Source organism: Crocodylus siamensis, chromosome 5 (genome assembly GCF_052110815.1).
Source record: "Crocodylus siamensis isolate JL-2025a chromosome 5, ASM5211081v1, whole genome shotgun sequence".
Lineage (NCBI taxonomy): Eukaryota > Metazoa > Chordata > Crocodylia > Crocodylidae > Crocodylus > Crocodylus siamensis.
The window spans coordinates 175,092,717-175,111,376 of NC_143399.1; the positions used below are offsets into that span (position 1 = coordinate 175,092,717).

The following is an 18,660-nucleotide window of genomic DNA, read 5'->3' on the forward strand; positions in this document are numbered from 1 at the left end:
TTCCCCACGCTCAGTTTTTCCCTGGGGTCCTCCCCTGCCCTTCCCCCTACCCCTTACCTGAGCTTCCTGTGCCAGGGCAGTCACATGGTCCCAGGCCAAGAGCCCCTGCTGGGGCTTCCAGCTGGGAGGGCAGGGCTGGCCAGGCCCTGCTGTTGCGGGAGCCCTCCGAGGCTTCTCCAGGGTCCTATCGACCTTGGTTCCTGTCATCTTTGACAGGACAGATATATTTTAATTTTCTAAATATTTTTAGGGGCTCCGCAGGCCAGATAGAATGGCCTCACAGGCCAGATCCAGCCCACAGGCCGTATTTTGCCCACCCCTGCCTTCGACCAACATGGCTACAACCAATACCCATAAAGACATTTATGTCTTCTGCATTATTACTATATGCTGTATACAAATTGTGGGCACTTCATCAAGTGCTCCATAAAAAAAAAATTGTTTGGCATAATACAGTAATATTTAATACTTACTATTTATAGGTTTCTGAACGAATATATTCAAAAACATGAGACACTCCCAGCTGGAACTGGTCAGCAATAGGGGTGACCCAGGGATTATTCTCTGCTTTGAAGACTTGCTTTTGACCAGTCAAATCCAAATGACCTGAAAGGGAGCAAACAAAAGAAAATCTTTTATCACAGATTAATTTCTCATTGTGTATATGACGTTGTTCTTTCTTCCAGAAACAAAACACCTACAGTCAAAGCAAATTTCAGTATTTTCAGGCTTAATGTGAGAAAAAGGAAGGCACATTCGTTTCCATCGTAGAAGCTGTAGAACCAAATCCTCCCCTAATCCCCCACTTACTTTGTATCACACGATTTGCAGCCGGTATTGCTTTGGCTCCAAGCACTTCATATTTATTCATTAAATTAAGCTTTCATCTGGATTTAATGCAGAGGCCTTGGTCAGGCCTTCTATATAGGAGGTAAAATTCAATGCAGCACTAACAGAATGAGCAGATGAAGAACTAAAACTCAAGATTTCCTGACTCTTATGCCAGTGCCTATCTTTTCAGAGCATGCTAACTATGCTGGGGTCTAATATTATAATAATATTATGCCATAAAGAATAACATAAATGCTTCCAATTTTTTAAGGACAGCTCACTAGTATTTTTCCATTACAGTGGCTAGCAAGAATGAACAGGGACATGAGCTGTTCCATAGCCAATATCCCATGGTGCAATCCATCTCCAGCATCAATGCCCAGAGCGCAAGTCCAGTGAACAAACCTCAGTTGGTTATTAGCCTTTTCAATACCAAACATTAGTACTGTTTTTCCTGAAATCCTACAGCTCACTGTTGGGCTGTACTTCTCAGTCCAAGGGCAAACATTTTTAATTACAAGCTGCCAGTATATATGCTCATTTGAAAACAAGGACTTGAGACTTACTAGAAACTTCGGCAACTGTTACATTTTTCAACCAGAAAAATTTATGTTCAACTGAAGGCTGAATTTCCCCATGACCTGGGGACACCATACTAAATTCTAATTTTATTAAATCAGTGACATTACTATATATATATTCGATACATTAAATGATTTTTAATACAAAATAAAACATGGTCACTATTTTTAATTTATTATTGTGCATTTTGTGACTGAGGGCTATAACAAAAGTGATGACAATTTAAAAACTGTTGTAGATCATAATGGAAAAAATATAGCATTTTTCATCTAACCAAACTAGCTTATAATTATAGCATCGAGTGTAGCACGCCTGCTGAACCAAACTGTTATTTCCATACAGAATAAATGATGTGCTTATTTTTCAAACCAATAGCATTTGTATATATAGAGTTAACATGCATATATGACTGCAATAGCTTCAACCAACTGCTGTCTGCTGGTGGTCTCGGCTGTATTTCACCATGCTCTGCATTATATTTAATCCTTAATGCTGCTCTTTCTATGAAAAAGGGTTAACATAATTAGGGTAAAGCTAGACCATTATACTGTGTGAAAAGATGACACTTGTCTCATATAGGCCTATCAACAAGTTACCATTACCTCAGCAAAGCTCATCTGTCAGCTGTCTGAAGTCTGTTCTTTTTAAGTAATAACATGCAGGAAGCATTTCACCCCTCTGTCAGTCAGGCGGCAATTGCCCTAACTGCCTTACGCTTCAGTGCTTCTAGTTAGGAGTCTCACACCCATCTCCTTTATTAGAGGACTCAGCAGCACTGCTGTTCTAACAAGGATCAGGCAGCAGGATTAAGCACTGTGACAAAGAGGACCTAATAAGCTAGGAACTGGTGCATCTAAATCTTTGCTAGCTGGCTCAAGACACAGACTTGCCCTGTTCTCTATTCAGTTTTAAGGCACAAGCCACTAGGGAAGCAAGCCAGCACTGTGATTAGCAGTAACCCTCTGACCGATGCTGCTATGAAGATCATATATCACTCAGAAGCTTATTCTGCAATTGCAAATTGGATTTTTCATTTTATTACCTGCAAAAGAATCATATGCATTTCTCTCCAAAGCCATCAAACACAGTAAGCATTCACTAACCATTATAATTCTGTAAGTGTTGTAGACATATAAAAATGATCAATCTGTGTACACCTAATATAGATGGTTAAATTCAGTGAGGCAAATTTAGCCACGTTACAGAGCAAATTCAATTTTGCTTATGGAAATGAGTTACATATTTCCAAAATCTCAGCAGGAAGGTTCTTAGCTGAGGAGTCCAATCTTGAGTTGGTTCAATAATTTACAGCCCATACCAAATAAACTGGGGAATGCTGCCTTAACTTTCTCTCACCTCCTCAATGTAAAGTTCCTGCTGCAGATTCTAAATATCATACACTTTATTTAAATTTAATCAATTTAAAGACATGCCATGCTGTTGAAGTGAAAGCATATTACAGCAAAGAGAGGATCCCTTAAACACAACGAACTGTTGGTGTGTGCATTTGAAATACACCACATAAGTTTTCCCCTGCCACCAGCTTCACAAAAATGTCATATCTAGTTATAATGTTTAGGAATACTGAGTCTATGTCTATCCTAATCCCTGCCCTCTTTTTGAAGTAATGGATGAAGCAGCAATGCCCATAAACAGAACACTTTCACCAGAAAAATTGTACAAGCTGGCAGGAGAAGACTCCAACAAGCTTTACCACTGGACTCATGGTAGCATTGCCAAAGTGATACCCACATAACTTACATAAGACGTGCACATGTATAACTGCAACAATGTCCATGTTCTTATATGTTCGCAGATAAAATATTTGCGGGTGCTTACTTTTTCAGTGCAATAAACTGAACCCAGTAGGGCTGAAAAGCAACATTCCAAATATAATCCTAGTATGGGGCAGTGCTTGCAAAAGCTCTTATGCCACTCTCTCTAGTACTGGGGCTCTGGGTGGGAAAATGGTCAGGGCAGATGTGCCCCCGTATGTGTAATTTAAATTTTATAAGTAGAATACTATCCCAAAGCCTTTAAGAAATACATATATTCTGCTAAATAGATCACATCAAATTATTTGGATATTTTTAGTAAGTGAAAACACAAAATTGCCTTTGGGAAAAATCCAGTGCTGCAGACTGAAACAAAATATAAGTGTTGAAGATTGCATCGATTATTTTTGTTTTGTTCTACCCATGTACATCAGTCCATTTAAATAGTACTTGTTTACTTTATCACAAACAAAATTTGGTTATTCTAGCAGACTGTCAATGACTGTTAGAGGCTTGGGCCCGTTGCCTCACTTTTACACCAAGTGAAGTATCAGAAGCTATGCTCCTTAAAACAGTGCTTCCATAGATGGGCAGCTGGAGGAAAGAGAATACAGCTAAGTTTTGCTCTCCTGTAAAGTAGTCCCACTAGTAGACCTTTCGCTGCCACTACCATACTTTTAAAGAGGATTTTTCTTAGCACTGAGCTGCTCTAATTTGAATGTAAATTTATAAATATAATTTAAAATTAAAAATATTACCCCTAAATATCAGGTTCTGAAGTCCTGATTCACTTCCAGCAAAAAACAAAAAAACCCCAAAACCAATCTCCATAACTTTGTACCTTGAGTAGCTATTTACACTGGGATAAAATGATTCAAAGTTGATGTAAAAAAGCTACCCGATGAGATCAAAACAGCAGCATTTTACACAGGAGCAAAAGACTATTCAAGATCTGAGACAGAAAAATCAGATCCCTGATTCCAGTCTGACAAGCAATGGTGAAAATCAAGAAGTAGCTCTAATCATGTTAAGAATCAAAGGCTTACGGTACTGCTCAGATACTTCATCAACATGGTAAAATCATGAGTCCCCCCAACAGGAATATTTCAAGCTATTTGAACTCAGTTTGTGAGAAAGGAAAAATGTCACCTATCCTATGATTTCTCCCTTAAAAGGCATTAATTACCTCAATTATGGGATGCCTTGGCACAAGGGTTGCATTCATATGCAACTTAAATCCACCAGGATTAAGAAAGGACAGACACTGAAGATACAAGGCTAACTAAACCAGAGAGAGAAGGGAAGAAATCAGATTAAGTGGCTCACTTTTAGAATGTGTCCGTCTAAAATAAAAAAATGTGGTTCTAATAAAATTTGTGGTTTTGTTGCCTGCCATAAATATTTGCAACCATCAAATGTCTCCAGCACTTATGATACCAAAGGATGAACTGTTCAAATTTGACCTACACAGTGAATGTGAACATCTGCTTAAACAACTCAAAAGTAATTTATTTTTGTGCTTCCACAGTATTATCAAACAATACTAATAACACAAGCCTATGACTTAGTAGGTGCCACCTGAAAGTACAGAAGATGGAGCTCCAGCAAAGCTGAACTATTTACAAAGAAAACCAAATATTCCTTCTTCCACTTTCATTTAGGCAAGTTTGGTTCACAGCTATCATTGGTCATCAGTCATTATTTGTCCCTGCTCACATCCTTAGGTTTAACTGCTCCTCAAAATGGCATTATGTATTTCTCCTTATCTTCCTGTAATGCTGGTGGCACAAAACTGTACTGTATAAACTGCTCAATGTCTCCAGAAGCCAGACATAGCCTACAAAAAACAACCAAGCAACAGTTTGCTCTATAGTTAAATACAACTAATTTCCAGCAAATACCAGGCAGACGGTGTTGAGCTACCTATCAGTCTGACCAGTACTGTCTTGTTTCCTGTGCTCTTTGTCTTCTGGTCACCAGATATCTCATTTTAGACTGTAAGCTTCTCAAGACTATCTTCTCATTAGGCATTTGCATAGGATCTATAGGCTCTAGCTCAGTGATACATTAGGCCATGACTGGGAGTCTCAGGCACTAGTTCAAATACAGATTAAAAGTGAGAACGAAAAAACAGCACTTCTCACTTCAAGAGCACCAAGGAGCATTTATACTGCTTAAAAAAAGATGTAATGAAGTAATTAAACAATTGTGACATTTTAAAAGTGAAAGTTGGCATTCAGCATTTGAAACATTATCCTGCCTGTGAAATACCAGCTGAACACTTCTTCATAATGGGCTAAATTCATCCTCACTGTAGCATCAGTAAAATCAATGGAATTACACAGGAGGCAATATTTGGCCCTATACCATAATCCCTATAGCTGTCTCCCTTTTACTGCCTCCCCTCACTACTTCCCAAACAGTATATTTCACCACTGACCTCAAACACAGTCCTTTGGTGTGATCATACCAATTTTTCTTATAGATGGCATTAAGTTTGTAACTTAAATGTTCCTTCCCTTTATAGCTCTGACTCACACACACACAAATGTGAAGTAAGAAATTAACTTTATTTTTTTATTTAGCTATAAATACCCTTGAATCCAATTTTATTAAAGGCTAAGTAAGGGATCAATCTACTACAAAAAACCTAAACTTAAGTTATATGTAAAAATGTGTCTGATTTGGTTTGTTTTAGCTTTGTTTTACACCCTAGGGCTTACAATTTTTATTACTTTGGTGCCATGTGCTTTGTTCTCCATAGAGATGGATTGGCATAAGTGTGGGGGTGGAAAAACTGTCATGAATAGAAGGTCATAACATAGGTACTAAGAGAATTAATTGTGAATAATATAAATATTATGTTTTCATTTGTTATATGGAATGTAACTGTGATTTATATGTCTGTTTTAACAAAAACTACCAATTTTTATACAAATCTGAACACTTGCAACTCATGACTCTCTACAAGGAATGACAGCATTTCTGTTTGAAGCCTCTTCTACAGTTTTAGTAACAGAAAAGGGATAGAAAAGAACTGATAAGACAGCACAGAGGAACAAATTCTGGTACATAAGCTAAGTGTGACTCAAATCTTTTTTGGCATCAGATAAAATAATCATAAAATTCAATCTGATAAACAAAACTATAACTTCATAACATATGTCTAAAATATACATTGCTTGTTAATGAGATTCAAATTATTAAAAAAACACCAGTTATAAAAATTGAAGCTAGATTGAAGCGCCTCCAAAAGATCCAGGATGATATTACATTTTATTGTTATATTTCTGTCATTTTGCTGCAAAAACCTTTTACTGAAGTAGCTGTAAGCATCATTTGGATTCACCTATTGTGTGGATTTTTCCTGCTTCTGGTAGAACATTTGGCTTGATGTTCGCCAAAATAGGGTTAATGGAGAACACACAACAAGCACATTAATGGGAAATAGTTCACTTCTCCAAAAATTAAATGGTGGGGAAGAAGAAAAAAAATCTTACGAAAGGGAATGAAAGGAAAACCAACAAAACACTTCAAGCTATTAGTTGCCGGGAAAAGTAAAGAAACGGAGCTGCACATTTCTTTGCCCATTCTGTTGCCCACATGGCAGTATATTCAGAAGAGATGTTGACAGTGGCAGAAAGGTTCTTCCAGTCCTAGCTCACTGGGCAAAATCAGAGGACACCTCTGGAAAGGGAAGTCTGAATGACTAACCCAAGCTTCTGATTTTAACGCCTGAAGTTATCTTACTTTTTCCAGTTCCTTCCAACTGAGGAATACTAGCACCAAGATTATGAACTTCTACAGGCATTTCAATTATTCCAAGTTTAACTGAGAGAAATGTTTCAGTTAACTGATAGGTTTGAAGAGGAGAAGGGACAAATAACAGATCAACTATGTTTGACCATCTCTTATATAAGATGTCACAAAACTTCACCCAATTACCTAATATGTTTAGTAACTAGAGTGTACATGACTAAAGCATATCTTCCAGCAAATTGGGCAGTCAAGAGAGAGAATTTATCACTGTCCTAGATTGTCACTGTTATAATTTTTAGCTTTATTTCTTACTTGAATTTATTGGATTTAACATCCAATCAGTGCTTCTTGTTCTGCCTTTCTCCTACTATTTTTTTCTTATCTACTCACTGCCTTCAAAACACCTCTCAATCTTTCTGATGACATAAGTAAGATTGGGTCCTCTAGGTCTAATCTATCTAATTATTCAACCTGATCTTACTACAGCTATTTTGCTTGTAGGGACTGGCAGCTAAAAGACCAAGGAAAAAACAGGCATGGGAATTGGCCGCTTCAAGGCTTTGCATGCTTCAAGTCAAGGTTAGGTGACACAAAGCAAATGGGCAATGCTTCTATTAGTGTTGTTTCGATTGTGTGCGTAAAAGACTTCATTCTTCAGCACCATCTCTCCTGAACCTTTCTATAAGTCCACATTCACTTTGTTTCAAATCCACATTTTGAGATATTTATACAAAATTCCAAAATCATAGTAAAGGTCAACTAGAGTCATTACACTAAAGCATAATGAGAAGTTTGACACCAGGGGACTTTACTTACAAATGTGTCAAGACTGAAGATGAGAGTTAGGAAAAAAAGCAGAATGCACAGAGCTGATTTCTTCCACATACAAGATTTCAGGTATTAAGCACAGTAGGAAAATGGAATGTAGACAGCTAGACAAAACTCGGGGATTTATTCTTCAAGACACTGGACAATTCAAATTTACTAGCTAGAACTCAAATAATGGGTGGATTCGTAATAATCTCTACTACCAGTTTTATGAAACAAATCTCCCATTAGGGCAAGGAACAGTCATTTGCATATAAACTGGTTTAAGTGATCAGAAACTAGTTTAACCCATGTTCAGTGCACATAAACCAGTGTGAAAATGGCTGAAACTGGTTTGAGATAAATCTGGTTGAATGTAGTATCAGACTTAACTGCTTTGGCTCAAACCAGTTTATAAAATGTCTGTCCCAGACCCCTTGCCAGACTCCCCCAGCATCTCGGCATGCTCTCAAGGCAGGCTGGGCCTCTCTGCTCCACAGCAGGGCTGGCCCCTCCCCTCTACTCCCTGGCCAGAGCTCTGGCAGAAACTTGCAGGCACAGAGCATCTGCCTGGCTTCTCCCTGCTAAGCAGGGATTATTCCCCCACCCTTGTTTCTGCCACACTGCCTTATGTAAACACCCAAGCATTAGCTAGCAGACCACATGCTGGCTACAGTCCATGCTGTGGGAGAAGACAAGGGCAGACAGGTTTTTTGGAGCTAATCAACAGTAGCTTAATGTCCTTCCTTGGAAAAGCTGTTTAAAAGCTTGAACTAATGAAGAGAGGCTTTGTTTCTTAATGGGTTGATCAACACTGAGTTAGGGGTGATAAACATTCCCTGCTGGGATGCTTGGGGGTGTGGATAATAAGAGCATTCTGGCTGGGCCTGGCCACAACCTCCTTAGCTCAGCTTCCCTGTGGAAGGTAAGGGAGGGCTGCTCTAGCATCTCCCCCCCCGCCCCCAGCTTCTAGCCTGAGCCACTGAAGGCATGTGCCTGAATTTTTTCCATCCAGAGTAGATGTCTACACAGTTACAAACTGGTTTAGCCTAATCAGGTTAGACTAATCTGCAAAGATTGAATCAAGTCACGCTCAGGTTTTTTGATTGTCTGTCCCTAGCCTAGAGGGATGACTAAAATAATCTACAAACAAAATTAAGTTTCAGTGATAGGAGCCACAAAACAAGAATGTCTTCAATACAGTACACAAGGTACTGCTAAACAAACACCATTGTGCTAATGACTTGTACTTCTTCATGAAAAATCATGCTATTTCAGCAGTCAAACTCTACCTCACATCTTTCAGGAGCAGGTACCAAGGCAACCATACTGATAGAACTGTGTGGGTAGATATGGAAAATTGGAGAAGAAACAGCATATTGACAAGAGTCCAAGACATCCTTTTGAAAGTATTTTTCCCTTTTTCTGAAAGTATTTTTTAAACTTTTAAAAGAAAGTTATTTAAAATTGAAGACTAGGTTAAATTAAGCTATTTGGCAACTATGGGGAAAGTGAAACAGATCTTTCACTGAATATAGACCTAAACCAAATTACTGCAATATATAATCTTTTTGAAGGTTCAAATTTACTAATAGATCAAGTTTTTTGTTTAGTAAACATTTTAGTGTGGATTTCAACAATACAATTTGCACAGTTTGGACATTTTGAGATAAGAATAGGTTAGACAAACATTTCTATGTTTGGGATGGCTTAAATAGGGATGGCTTACTAGGATCCCAAGAAGTAAGCTCTTTGCCCCTGCAAAACGCTTTCATTTTCAATCAGCTGAGAATCCAATGGGGATGATGTCAGTGACCCATGGTTTTGGAAAAAAAGAAAACTAATGCAATGTCAAAGCAGCTTTCTATCTAATAGCCAACATTATGGGGTTACACAATCCCAGTTTACCCTTTAAACTTTCACATCTAACCAAATTCCAAAACCACTTTCAACTACCAAAGGTGTTTTTGTTTTGACAGGACACCATCAAATTGAAATCTGATTAATTTTCAGATATTATACTTCCCCAGTGTTTTTCTAAACATCCGCATAAATATAGGTACCTATCTGAACACACAGAACAAACAGCAAAACTGCCTATAAAGGGCCATGAAACGCAGAGTAAACAAGATTTAATGACAGATAAAAATCTCTCTAATTACCTCCAATTATAATAATCTTGAATGCTAATTCTGGCAAAACAGGTAAAATAGTATCTAACAAATGTGGTTAAGCTGATAAGGCTCATACAAAAATCAGGGTGTAGTCAGTCTGGGTAAAATCTATCAACATATTGTAAGTATGTGAGAAGCAACAGAAGAAGTTGCATGTTAAAAACAAACCCAGAAAACAGCAAGTCCATGTCTTAGAAAGCTTAACAAAAGCCACAATACCGTATGAAAATGAATGCAAGTTGCATAAATGTAAACCAACAGCTATAGGAAATACTTTCAGGGTGTACTGTAGTTTTATTTTGTCCCCACTTCTTGCTCTGCCCCATTTCAAATCTTTCATATTACTCAGAAGAATGTAAGATGTGCCATGCTAGTTACACAAATAGTCTACTGGCTCAGTTTCCTGTGCCTGACAGCAACAAATAGTAGATGCTTTAGTGGGAGAGTATATGGACAGGGCATGTCTAGAATAATGCTCTGTCATACTTTTCCTAGCATTATTATTGGTTTAGTGATGTCACCGGATACATGCTATTTAATAGCTCCCAATAGACCTGCACATCATGAACTTATTGAATCCCTGCTTGAACCTGGTTATACTATCAGCCTCTACAATCTCCTGTAGCAAAAAGTTCCACAAGTTAGCTATAAACTGTGTTTAGAGAGAGAATTTCCTCTTGTTTGTTTTAAACCTATCTCCTGTTCATTACAGGGGATGTAACTATGCATGCACTACACCGCAGTGTAGATTAGTTAGCTCCACAGAAAAGTGTCAGAGTCTACACCTGTGCTGGTACTAGGGCTCAGTAAACTAATTAACTTTGCCATAAGACAGTATCGTCCCTGACAGTATTATCTCAGGGCGGAGTATTTACCGTGCTAAAACACATGTGTGGACCCTGAGGGCATAAATAGCACTTGGTCAGCCCAGCCCACCAGAGGCCTATACTGCCCCAGCTCAAATTGGTGCTGTCCCAGGCACACATGTAGACAGGCACCCACTATTGACTTTCTTCCATCATGAAAAGTGACCATTTACCTTTACTCCTTGTTTCTGTCTTTTAACCAGTTTTTGATCCACAGAAGGGCCTTCCCTCTAATCCCATGACAACTTTTCCCATGCCGTTGGTATGTACCTTTCTCAAAAGTTTCTTTAAAGTCCAAATATGATATATCAACTAGATCCCCCTGCCCACACGCTTTTTAAAACCCACAAAGAACACCAGCAGATTAGTGAGACAGTAATTTCCCTTTACAAAACTCACAACTCTTCCCCAGAATATCATTTATCCAGGCAACTACTAATTTTATTCTTTATCTATGTGAATGTTAATTTTATTTTATTTTCAAGGTTAGTTTAACAGAAACTAGGTTTGAAGATGTTGTTGAGCAATGTAAAAAGTCGATTTTACATTAAACCAACCTTGAGGTAAGAAATATTAAGCTAACCTAGAGGTAAGAAATATGCCAGCATTTCTTATTAAGTTACACCAGTATGTTAGTCAGACATGTCTAGAAGTGTTATCTGAAGGTAAACATGCTATTTCTGGTCTACACTTGAGTACATTTTTCTGTTATATTATTCAACTAATAAATGCCAGGTTGGCAGTCCTGGAAGACAAGTTCTCTATTTATCCATATAATTGGTACATCAGAATGAAATTCACCAAACACACTTCTCATACTGTACCCCTACCTCTACTTCAGCTCCAAACAGAGGGAACTTTACTAAGTGCCTTTTAAATAACCAAATGACTCTCCCCAAAGTACTGCCGTGGAAGCTAGTACCCAAATTGTCCCAATATAAACATATTTCCCATTAGTATCATAGGACTCTGCTTGCACGTTGGTGGTATTGCTGATGGAGAGGGTGCAGTGACACTTGCCATAGTGGACAGTATGCTTATGTTTCCTTTTCTAAGCAGAAAAATGGCAAAATTTAACTTGATCTGCACAGCTGGTCAAGAGTTTTCTTGTTTGCTTGGGTTTAGTTTCACTATTTCAATGACACATCACATTTTAAAAGATTTTTTCTTTTTGCTTATTTACCATCTTAGCCTAGGAGTCTGAAGTAAAGATTAAAAGAGATACTTTATATCCCCCATGCTAGTTCATTCCCACAGAGGTTTACTATCCACCTCCTAATCAGGCCTCATATTGCTCATATTACAAAATCTAAAAGAATTTCCCTATGTGTAGTTGTGATTTGTGAGGGTTAGAAGCAAATGTGCCAAATGAGTACATATATGACAGAACGTAAAGTCAATTTTTCATTCACCAAAAATAATCTAGCTTTATACAAAAAAATAAAAAAATGATAGCAGAATTATTTTGAGGATTATCTGGTTTTCCTTTGCTCTAAGAAAGCCAGAGAAACCATCATAAAATATACATTTAGCTTACATGAAAGGAGGCTGGCAAGCTTTATGGAACTCTTGAAAAGACTTTAATTTGGAAAGAGATATTCAATATTTCAAATATGAACTACTAAAGTTCATAGTTACAAGCTCAGTATTTTCATTAATGTGAAAAAAAAATGTTTGGCTAAAACAATTGTCACTAGTATTTTTTAAAAGCCATCTGTTTCTATCTCCAGCTCTGAAAAAAGTTATGATAGAATTAACAGCACTCAAACAAAGCCATTGTTTCTCCCATGATCATGGAATGAATCCTAAGCAAACCAACTGTCGTACTTCTTGCTGACAGAAGACATCAATAGCACATGGTTTTTCTTTTCTTGATAATGCTACTTACTACATTTGATACAAGTGAACCAAAAATAGGCTCGTTACCTTCTCTGCAAAGTTGCAGAGCCGTTCAATCCACATATTAATGTTATTCAGTCACATCTGACTTCAAGTATGTAAATGATTCCATGTTTCCCCTACAGTCTTGGTGCTTCCTGCTCCTTGACTCAACTCAGGTAGTCTTCTCCAGGGTCTACTGTGATGACCAAACAGTGAGCTTCAGAATCACCAACTGCTGATCTTACTAACTGCATCAGCCACTTTGCTTTGCCTCGTTTCTATTCAGCTTTCTTTTCAACACTATTCCAATTGTTAAATGGTCAGAATACACAAAGTGACAGATTTAGTGCTTCCTAGGCCATTTATATAACTGACTGCAACTCTGTTGTTGCAGTGAATCATGATTTATTTGTCTTGCATTGCAGCACATAACCTTTTAAATGCTTGAAAAAAATGCCAGCACCTCTTTAAAGTTTATATATGACTGCCCACCACCATTCCTCATGACCCAAGCTTTGAGAGACAAATGATAAAAAACCAGCTGTGACTTCCACCCCCCTTCTCAATCACTTCCTGTATTCATCATTCACATGTACTGTTTATACAGACAAGCATCCTAATCAAGAACAAATATATTGTACAAAGTTCCTTCTTTTTTCTCTTGGACAGCAATATTTGTTTTCTTCCTTCATTTACTGACAGGTTCTCTCGACTAAACACAACACAGGCTGGTTCTAATCTTTACTAACTGACATGCTTTGACCTGTGCCATTAGTAATGATTAACATTTAGTTATGTTTGTTAAATCCTCTCCTACTTCCAAATCAACTTTTTTATCTGGATGCCCTTTTCTGCCCATTTTCCACTTTCATCTTCAGATGCACTTCAGTGCTTTCTCCTATACATGAAATGACCTAATCCCACTCCAAATGAACTGGTTTTATTCTAATATGTATACTTGAGCCACCACTGTGACATGAGCCCCTACGCACCTCATAACTTAGTTTTCTCACAAGGGACCAAAGTACTAGTAAACACAACTCTTTTTCTTGTAATAAACATAATTACAGGAAACAAGTTACACAGTCAGAATGAGTTACAAGTCTCTTCAGAAGTAAAAGCTAAAAAAAAGTTGATATACTTCTCATATTATACAGGGCATAAAATGCAAGAGAAATGGGCGATTATATCATAAGTAAGGATTCATGGGTGAAACTATAAAAAAGAAATATAAGAAAATTAATATGTGCATTATAGTGGAAGGCTGTCTCGTAAGGAATGTCATGAAAAATCTTGCTGCACAGCTAATATACTCTGATGCAAAACCATTTCGATAGTGTAAGTCCCTTTCATGCTATACAGTTTCAGTATCATCATGATACAAACAAACCCAAGTCAAATTTGATTGCAACGAAATGCATCAGCAACATGTTCTGCATTTGTCAGGTCACTCTAGAATGCATTTCAAGATCTTTGTTCCAAGCATTACCCTTGTATACACAAACAGTTTTTCATATGAATTTGCTGTGATACTTCTAAGGCAACCAGCTGTATGTGTAGAACACTTTAATTAGCCACCAAAACTGGTTACCCATTACAGAACTGACTTTCCACTCTGAAGAATTCCAGGACTATAAAGTAGGAAACCATAAAAATAGTGCATTCATATTAACGGCACAGGTTTCTAAAATGTTATTTTAGCTGAACAAAACTAAACATAATTCTGACAAAAAGCTATAGAAAATTATATATCAACATCATGAAACATAACACACACATCCAAAATTAAGGAGTTAGAAGGGTATCTTTTGGCTATCAGTGGTGAGGGAAAGAGAACCTTCAGCATGGTAGAGTCTGCTACAATGAGAGAGAGACATGGAACAAGTAACAGAACCAAAAAAGGGAAAAAAGACCCAAAAATCTGTACTTCCAAACACGCAAACAATTTTCTTTAGCCTTTGTGTAACAAAGCTTAGCTCTCCTATTTAAAATGTAAAATAAATATTTAGATATCTGAGTGCTATGTATACATAAATAGCCACCAATCAACACACAAACTGGTTGCAATAGATTCATATAATATGAACATTTCCACCATTACGTTCCCAAACTGTTTTTCATTTTGGTTTCAGGAAATATTAGTTGGAAGGGCAAAAAACTGTGCCTGCTTAAAATACAGGTGCTCCAGCAATGGATAACTGAAGCAGCTCCTTGTTTAAAGCAAAAAGTTTTTTTAAAGGTTATCATAAAACACCGCGAACTACTTCAGGTACGACTCCAGCATCATATAGGAGGTACTGCAAGGCAAATTCATGCAATTTGTAAGCCGCTGTGAGCCTTATAGGGCAGTTTAAAAACCAAATAAATAAATAAATGTTAACCTACAACCAGATTTTCCTTTTTCAAATGAAAACAACTAAAGAAAAAAATATTCCTAGTGATGAAATAACAAAGAAATAAAAAATGGATAGGTCATCTTCCAGTTTCCTTATTTTCAGGAAAAAAGTAATTGAACCAACATGAGACAAGATACTAAAACACAGACTTAAAAGTCTAACAAGTAACTTAGACTCATCTTATTCTTTTTGGCCAAACTTCTCTTAACACAAGCAAGGTTCAGAGAAAAAACAAAACAAAATCTCCTCCCACAAAATACATCCTAACATACTATTTTTATCCAGCCATTTAAAATGCTAAAGAGCTTTTTTGCTGAATAAAACAACTGTTCTAACATACCCAGTTAGACTTTAAGCCTTATCAGATAGACAACACCCTAAAACAGTTTGTATACAAAGCAGAACATGATATGCAAATTTTGCTATCTGGTAAAACTTGCCTCTTACGCTAGCTCCTCCTCTCCTAAGCACATTCAGAGATGCCCAATAAGAGAAAGAGTAGGTTGGTTTCTATGAGAATAAATAGATAATGGCAGCAATGATGACTTCAGCAAATAATATTTCTTAGAGATTAATAGTTCGTTTAGTTGATCCAGTTGGAAACACACTGCATTATCATTATTCAAGTAAATAAACAACCTTCTACAAGCTTACCTAGTTCTGGGGGCAACACGGTTAGGCGGTTTCCCTGGATATGAAGTTCCTTAAGCTGAGTGAGTTCACCGATTTCTTTAGGCAGTGATATCAGGTCATTGTCTCTAAGGCTCAGCTTACAGAGAATACAAAGTTGTCAGAACAATTTTCAGTTAAAATAATGGAACATAAAACAGAACTCTACTCTCTGCCCATTGCCTTCCCCCAAACAGTCAATTCTTCCAATTTATTTACAAGTACTGTAGATAAACAAGAAACGGTATCAGGTGTAGTGGGCTATTCCTTCAAAACAAACCCCACGACTTCTCAAATTGACTAGATTCTACTTCTACAAGGGCTGTGAAAGTGAATTGATTTTCCAAGAATTTAGATAAATTACTTACTATCTGCAACTTTGTGAGCTTCCCAATATCTGGCGGCAGGATTTCAAAATCGTTGTCACTTAGATAGAGTGCACGCAGGGTGGCTGCAAATTAAACAGCAATATATAAACAGGGTGGCATATAACCCAACTGTTTGAGGTCTGATCAATAAAAGGGAGTCAGGTTTGATTAATAACCCTGACTTGGTGAAAAGCCTTTGACATACCCAGGGCTCACAATAATAACAAGCAGGTCAAACTTAGATTTACTGGCTTATTGTATTGTTGGCGAGTTCAGGAAAACATCTATATCTAAAAGGACTGACACAATTAACAATTTCTACTATAGTAAATTCCGGCAGGTTTTGGCACACAGTTTCAATGCTGAGCTGTCAGAACAAGAGCCATTACTCTTTATTACCTCTGATTCCTATTTATTACCCAATTTATATCCAAAACATACAAAAAAATTGACCGAGTTTTTGGAAAAAAATACTCTTATTTTTACTGCTAACAGAGCATAGCATAAGTGTAAAAAGACCTTAAGACTGGATAATAAAATACAAATACAGCTGAGCTCGAAATCATACCATTTATAATTTTTCATACATATACTCTCTCTCATCCTCCAGTAGTAGAAGTGGGGAAAAGATGGCCCAGTGGAACTGTTCAGCTCATTTTTATTCACATAGCATCAGGGGTTTGCAAGATCCGTTGCAGGAATATTAAGACAAAGAGAGACAACAGCAAATACTCTGGAAGAGAGATGACTTTGGGGAGGGATCCCTTCCTCCTGCTTCAGGGAGCAGGTCTTGTGTTTCCTTTCACAAGTTTTTTCCTTGTTACCTGCATTGTTTTAAATTTTAACTTCTGATCATTAAAAACCATTATGCAGAAAAGAACATAAAAAAACCAAATAAAACCTTCTAGCATTTAAAATGCCAGAAATAAGGAAATGCCTATGCAAGGTTCCTCCAGCCATCCTGTATGTATGCATTATATGACAGTCTTTAGTTGCATGCTCATATAGCACATCATGTATACAGGCAAACCTAATTCTGGCCTTTCTGAGCACTGCACCTTACAACTTGAACATAGTTTCAACATGTTTTTGGATGCACGCATTTCAATATTATGTAATTTATATATAGATATAAATGTACACGTGCACACACACACACACAAAGCTGTTATATGTTTTCATAAAAAGCAATCAGAAACTTGTTCTTTTTCAGATAGTCAATACACATCAAGGTGACGTTCTTTACTGTTCCACAAAGCTTCTTGGCGTCTATGAAATTTTAGTATACAACTCCAAGAAATATTACCAAGAAGAAAGCTAATACACCATTACTAACCAAGTCCTCGTATGTCCAATGGTGTCAGGTGACTGTATATCAATGATACATATTGCTGAGCTATGTAGAAATAGTCAAGAGGGCCCAAGGAAGAATCTAAAATATTTGGTTAGAGTTTGGTCTCTATCAAATAAATTTTTTCTTGCAGAATGCAAAGCACAATTTCAAGATGTATAGATTAAAAAAAAAAGTCTCTTACTCAGATAGAAGAAGTTTCCAGGCAGGGAATTTTCATTTAAGTTGTTATAAGTCAAGTCAAGAACCTCCAAAGCTGGTAAAGAGCCAAATCCTCTAGGCAAGGTATTCAACCTATTCATACTGTTGACAAGGAGAAAAGACATGTATAGGATAACAGAAACACACCACATGGAGTACCCTAGTTGCATTTATTTCATCATAAGCATAAATAATACATGTGGTCTGCACTTGTAAACTGGTGCTTGTAAACCAGTGTTAGAATACAGAGATTCTGACAAACGTTAATGTTACGCAGCGCTCAAGTGCGACCTTGTAAAGGTTTAAATGCTGATTAGCTAACAAAAGTAACAAGCCAAGGAAGAAATGGAGACACAAAACTAAAAGTAATACAGCAAATAAAGGAAAAATGCCAAGTGTGGGAACAGGGCTTGAGACGAGTGAATAGAACTCATTTTAGGAGGAGAGTAAGGAAGGTGGGAGACAAGCTGAACCAATGAAACATAAAACAGAGATTGGAGACTAAGTGAGAACTCCCCCTTCCCCCCCCTAAAAAAACCCGCAAACAAACAAAAACAAAAACAACAACCTTGAAAGTGGAGCAGGTAGTTTGAAGGTGGCAGTGACAAAAGTATTACTGTTAACACTGTCAGTTCTTTTAAGAGGACCCTCACAGGTTTTTATGGGATTACTGTATTCAACTACTGCAATTAATTTTGATGACAATTTTACCATAAACTTCAATGAGATAAGGAGCAGGTGTCAACTGTTTAACAGGGCAATCGCCTTAGGCATATAGGGATATTTACAGAACCAACATTTCACATTTCGGCATGAATGCCGATTTAACCACAAGAGATTTCCCTACTTGGTACATAAAGTTTACAATCCATCTACAGGCTATCTATAATAGGAACATTATTATTTTCTCTTATTTCTTACACCCAAGGGCAAGATTCAAATACAGTTGTTCATGTTGACTAACATATAAAAACATGCTGAGTTTGACCCTTCAGTCAGA

General features: G+C 37.3%; 1 protein-coding gene across 2 annotated transcripts in view; it reads right to left on the bottom strand.

Moving 5' to 3' along the window:
• RSU1 (Ras suppressor protein 1) overlaps positions 1-18,660 on the bottom strand; it is a 176,899-nt gene that overhangs the window by 100,276 nt on the left and 57,963 nt on the right. For both annotated transcript variants that reach the window (XM_090047217.1, XM_090047218.1), the window contains 4 exons: positions 17,644-17,762; positions 16,109-16,191; positions 15,726-15,840; positions 474-606 (listed from right to left, as the gene is read on the bottom strand). In XM_090047217.1, coding sequence (XP_089903343.1) covers positions 474-606; positions 15,726-15,840; positions 16,109-16,191; positions 17,644-17,762 — 450 coding nt within the window. The remainder of the gene's footprint in view (positions 1-473; positions 607-15,725; positions 15,841-16,108; positions 16,192-17,643; positions 17,763-18,660) is intronic.